The 6,000-nt window shown below is 45.6% G+C and overlaps 1 protein-coding gene across 1 annotated transcript in view; it reads left to right on the top strand.

Moving 5' to 3' along the window:
- The first annotated feature begins 614 nt into the window (after window positions 1-614).
- Window positions 615-6,000, top strand: part of PTK6 (protein tyrosine kinase 6) — a 45,114-nt gene continuing 39,728 nt past the window's right edge. Inside the window, exons 1-2 of the mRNA XM_058177428.1 lie at window positions 615-952; window positions 2,628-2,749. Coding sequence (XP_058033411.1) covers window positions 714-952; window positions 2,628-2,749 — 361 coding nt within the window. The 5' untranslated portion in view covers window positions 615-713. The remainder of the gene's footprint in view (window positions 953-2,627; window positions 2,750-6,000) is intronic.

Here is a 6,000-nt window from a genome sequence, read left to right as displayed (position 1 = left end):
CACCGTCCACCTGTAGCTTTACTCCTGAGTCGACCCTTGTTCCTTAGCCATTCTCTTCTCCTGGCAGCTCTGCGCATGCGCACACTGGGAACAGGATCCAGCTGTTCTTCTGCCTCACTGATGTCCGACTCCGATGGCAGCTGACAACTGTCAGACGGCCCTGGCCCCATCTCTGCCTCTGACGCAGAGCCCTCGTCAGAGCCTTCCCCAGACTCCAGGACTGGCCCATGTTCCTCCCCAACCTCCTCACTGTCCGAATCTGCCGCCACAACAAGAAGGGGGTTGGACTAGGAGACCTCCAAGGTCCCTTCTGAATCTATTATTCTGTATATAACTCACTTATGAATCCCTTACCCACCACCCTGGAAAAACCTTTTGTATTTTTAAAAAGAAAACTTTAAAAAAAGTCCACTGTACAAGTCAGAAAGGGCCAGGCTGAACTACTTCATGAAAGTTCATTTAGCAATCGAAGGCAGAAAGGGACTTTCCCCATTCCTTCTTTCCCTCCCTCTCTGCTTTTCCAGTTTGCGCACTTTTGTGCTGGTAGGGTTTACCTGCTCCAGGGAACGCCTCCGTGGGTTTACGAGAAATCCCTTCACTGCATTCCAGAAGGATTGCAAAACTGCTGGTGTGAACAGGACTTGCAGCTGGGAAAGACAGAAAGGAGACAAACCAACATTGATTTGTTCCCTCTTTTCAATCCTACGCTTGCCATGGCTTGCAAGACAAATCCGGTGTCGGGAGCCGGATGTTCCCTACACATCAGTTTGTGGGATTTTCAAGCCCGAACCGAAACGGAGTTGACATTCCAAGCAGGGGACCTGTTCCAAGTGATTCAGAAGACCGGGGAATGGTGCTGGGCCAAGCAGGTGGATGCTCTGGGGGGAAGATGCGAGGAAGGCTACGTTCCCTACAGCTATCTTGCCAAGAAAGAGACGGTAGAGACGGAGCCGTAAGTACTAGCAGGCTGCGACTCAAAGCATTAGCTTCTTTGCTGCAAAAATCTTCAATGGGTTTTGGTGGCTAAGTTTAAGGAACTCTGGCGGGTGCAGTGGTTAGAAGGCGGTATTGCAGGCTAACTCTGCCCACTGCCAGAAGTTCGATCCTGACCGGCTCAGGATTGACTCAGCCTTCCATCCTTCCGAGGTGGGTAAAATGAGGATCCAGATTGTTGAGGGCAAAAGGCTGACTCTGTAAAAGTGCTTAGAGAGGGCTGTAAAGCACTTTGATGCGGTATATAAGTCTAAGTGCTATTACTATTAAACTTTGACCCTTTGTTAAAACTCACTTTTACTTACAAGTAATCCTTGCTTCACAACTGTTCATTTAGTGACCGTCCAAAGTTATAAAGATAAGCTGACTCTGTAAACCACTTAGAGAGGGCTGTGAAGCACTGTGAAGCTGTATATAAGTCCAATTGCTATATTCTATTCTATTCTATTCTATTCTATTCTATTCTATTCTATTCTATTCTATTCTATTCTATTCTATTCTATTCTATTCTATTCTATTCTATTCTATTCTATTCTATTCTATTCTATTCTATTCAATTCAATTCAATTCGATTTCATTCCATTGCCATGGCAGCACAGTGGTTAGAATGCAATATTGCAGATTGACTCTGCCCACTACCAGCAGTTCGATCCTGACCAGCTCAAGGTTGACTCAGCCTTCCATCCTTCCGAGGTCATTAAAATGAAGACCCAAATTGTTGGGGTCAATACATTGGCATAAACTGCGCAGAGAATGATATAAAGGACCGCGAGGCAGCATATAAGTATAAGTGCTTATTGCTATTGGGGACTTCATGCAGTTCTGTGCGAGTAAACATTGGTTGAAAGGAGAATTTGAAATCCAGACACATTTTCAGATGGTTTGAATCATAACTGGCAGGGAAATGGGGCACCCAGAGAGACTACAGCAGTGTTTGTCAATCTTAGCTATTTTAAAATGTGTTGAAGTCCACACATCATTGAAAGGGAATAGGGGCATCCAGAGAGTGTTTATCTGTCTTACAAATTGAAGATGTCTGGACTTCAACTCTCAGAATTCCTCAGCCAGTATGGCTGGCTGGGGAATTCTGGGAATTGAAGTCCAGACATCTTAAAGCGGCCAAGGTTGAAAAGCACTAAATTAGATCATTGAAATTACACACACACACACACACACACACACACACACACACACACCTCATCATGAGAATCTTCTTCCAGCTCCCAAAGATAACCAACAATATTTCATGGGCAATTTTGGGACAATTTTTCACGGAAAGGACAAAAGTCCCAATTCAGCAACCATTCCCCAAACACACCAGTTCCCCCAGTTTTCCCTCCCAGCCCCACACAACCAGCCTGCTGGGAAATCCATCCCACGCTGCACATCGCTGCCACACATAGAAAGCAACCTGCAGACGGCTCGAGTCAGTCAGCCAAGCTGTATAGAAGTGGAGACTGCAGACACGGCAATGATGTCACAGAAATTGGAGAAGAACAGGAATATAGGGTTCTCTAGTCCATCATCCCCAGCTCCTTCCCCCCTCCCCCTTTTGAAAAAGATTGTTAGAATCGATGGACATGGGACTGATACAATTGGTTATTTCTTCTTTTTCTCTTTCTCTCTCCCCATAGATGGTTCTTTGGGCAAATCTCCCGTTCGGAAGCGGTACTTCGGCTGATGTCGGAAAAGAATAAATCTGGCGCGTTCCTGGTTCGTATCAGTGAGAAAATTGGAGCGGATTTCGTGCTTTCAGGTAAGACTTTGGGCTGAGAAAAACATACCGGATTCTTGAGTTCTTTTCTGAATTCTTCACCGGGAGTTCTCGACTTATAGCTGTTTGTTTAGTGCAGGGGTGTCAAATTTGATTTCATTTGAGGGCCGCATGAGGGATTGTGTTTGATCTCGGAGGGCCAGGGGATGGGCGTGGCCATGGCGGGTGTGGTCGGGATGGGTGTGGCCATGGCAGGCAGGACTCGTGTCGGGGGCACCTGTGGTGCAGTGGTGGGTTTCAAAAAACTTTACTACTGGTTCTGTGGGCGTGGCTTGGTGGGCGTGGCATGGCTTGGTGGGCGTGGTTTGGTGCGCATGGCAGAGGAAGGATACTGTAAAATCTCCATTCCCACCCCACTCCAGGGGAAGGATACTGCAAAATCCCTATTCCCTCCCGATCAGCTGGGACTTGGGAGGGAGAGAATAGATGGGGACGGGGCCAGTCAGAATTTTTCCTACCGGTTCTCCGAACTACTCAACATTTCCGCTACCGGTTCTCCAGAACTGGTCAGAACCTGCTGAAACCCACCTCTGCTGTGGTGGCCAAGTGCTAATGTAGGACTTCCCTGAGACCCTCCATCACTTCTCATTATATCCTTCCTTCCTTCCTTCTCCTTCCTTGCTCTCTTCCCATCTTCCCTTCTTTTTCTTTGTCTTTCCTCTTTCCTTTTGTCTTTTCCTATCCCCTCTTGCATGCTCAAATCCAAAAAAAGGTGAAACATTTCTACTTTCGTTTGGTTTTTCGTTTCGTTTTTTTTAATAGAAATAATTTTTATTGCATTTTTTCCTTTATATAATTCTTATACATATTCAGCAGATTGTGTCATTTATATATATTTCGGATCAACGTTCCATACTATATATACATTATATACATTCGCTTGTTTTTATAGCCCTCCACCAGCAAAGACAGAGCAGGTTTTCACTGGCAGAGGCACCACAGGGTGATCCTTTGTTTTTTCCAGGCCGACCTCACAGGCTGGGTCTAAGCAACGCCCCCAGACCTTCAGTTTGACCCCCTTGGGTTTAGTCACCATTCGAAGTTACAACAGCACTGGGGGAAAAATGACAATCGGCTCTCATTTACAATCATTGCAGCCTCCCCCGGACACGATATCAAAATCGAGCCGCTAGGCAATGGCATGTACTTATGACAGTTGCAATGCCTCGGGTGGGGGTGTGGGGGTATCATGTGATGGCCATGCGTGACTTTCCCAGCTGGCTTCCGGCACGCAAAGTCAGAATGGGCAAATCCAGATTTGCTTAATGGCCGCGTGATTCACTTAACAACTGCACTGATTCACATAACAACTGTATCCAAAAAAAAAAGGTGGTAAAATCAGCCGTGAGTCACTTAATTGCGGTCATAAGGTGAGGAGCGGCCGTAATGACTAGAGTTTTTTGGCCTCTAGGAGCAGCTTAGAATAGAAACGGGAGATCTGACTCATCCACTAAAACGACTCTTAAGAAGAGTTTTCCCTCCCTCCATATTTTCCTTCCTCCCTCTCTCCCTTCCTCCCTCTTTTCCTCCTTCCCTCCCTCCTTCCTTCCTTTCTTTCCTTCCTCCCTCCCTCCCTCCATCTTTTTCTTCCTCCCTCCCTCCCTCCCTCCATCTTTTCCTCCTTCCTTCCTTCCTTCCTTCCTTCCTTCCTTCCTTCCTTTCTTTCTTTCTTCCCATTCCTCTCCTACAAGGCAACTCAAACTGAGCAAGAATTGGAAACATTTTCAATAGGTATGTCTGCGTCTCCTTGCCAATTTCCCAAAGGTAAACTAAAGGCACAGGAAGGCTTTGTGCACACACCCTTGTTTTCTTGGGCAATTGGATTGGAGTGGTTGGCCATCCCTTTCTTCCAAGATCATATTTTGATTTTGCAACCCTGCCTAGAAGATTTCCTCACGGTCTCCCATCCAAATAGTAGCCAGCTCTGACCTGGCTTAGTGTGATTTACGGATCAGTCAAGGCTGGTTAGATGTCGCCATGTGCTCAATTCCTAAACAATCCTCTTTTATTACTCCAGGATCCTCTTTACCCCTTAGCCCCTGGAACACAGTTTTCTTTCCCCCACCCGTTGCAAACAGGATGTGTCACCATCAAAGGAGAAATATTCTGCAAATCACCTCATTTGCTCTTCTCCACCACAATGCAGCCAGCGGTGTGGCAGCTGGGGGTTTGCAGGGGTTGGGGAGAACCTCTAGCTAAGATTCTGTGCAGTTCGGAGAATCCCCAGATCTCACTCCTGGCTGGCCCCGTCCACCCCTCCCCTCCCCTCCCAGGAGTCCCCACGCGGCCCTTTCTGTTTTTTTTTTTATTGAAAAAGTTTTAACAAAAACATTTCCTTTCCCCTTTCCCCCACAAAACCCCTTCCCCGGCTTCCCGGGTCAATCAAAAGGTATTGTTATACATAAACCAAACATAGAATAAAATTTTCCCTTCTAATCCAATTAACCTCATCCAAATCTTTTCATTTCCCAACCCCCCTATTACATAAAATAATACTTCCTAATTATTCAAAGGCAATCTGATATTTCTTAATCTGATATCTGTTTTGTAAATAATCCATTTTTTCCATTCAATTAAATATCTTTCCTGCGTATTGTCTTTCAAAAAAGCTGGGATTTTAGCCATCTCAGCCAAATTAGTAACTTTCAATATCCATTCTTCTATTGTAGGTAACTCTTTTTTCTTCCAGTATAGAATAGAATAGAATAGAATTTTTATTGGCCAAGTGTGATTGGACACACAAGGAAATTGTCTTGGTGCATATGCTCTCAGTGTACATAAAAGAAAAGATACGTTCATCAAGGTACAACATTTACAACACAATTGATGGTCAATATATCAATATAAATCATAAGGATTGCCAGCAACAAGTTATAGTCATACAGTCATAAGTGGAAAGAGATTGGTGATGGGAACTATGAAACGATTAATAGTAGTGCAGATTCAGTAAATAGTCTGACAGTATAGTATTGTTCAATCAACAGCCTTGCTGCTGTTATTAAATTCATGCCGCCCTTTCTGGATGCAAGTAATTGCAGGATGTGTACCAAGCCTTGGGGAGGGTAAAAAACGGGCCTACCCAAAGTTCGGGAAGACTGGAAATGGGCCTGTTTCTCGCCTCCAGAGGGCCTCCGGAGCCTGGGGAGGCCGTTTTTGCCCTCCCGGAGAATCGAGGAAAGCCTCCAGAGCCTGGGGAGGGTAAAAATGCCCCCCTCCCATGGTGCAGGAGGCTG

The sequence above is a fragment of the Ahaetulla prasina genome, chromosome 3 (assembly GCF_028640845.1).
Source record: "Ahaetulla prasina isolate Xishuangbanna chromosome 3, ASM2864084v1, whole genome shotgun sequence".
Taxonomy (NCBI): Eukaryota; Metazoa; Chordata; class Lepidosauria; order Squamata; family Colubridae; genus Ahaetulla; species Ahaetulla prasina.
Note: the sequence above shows the minus strand (reverse complement) of the source record. Positions and strands in the feature narration are given on the sequence as shown.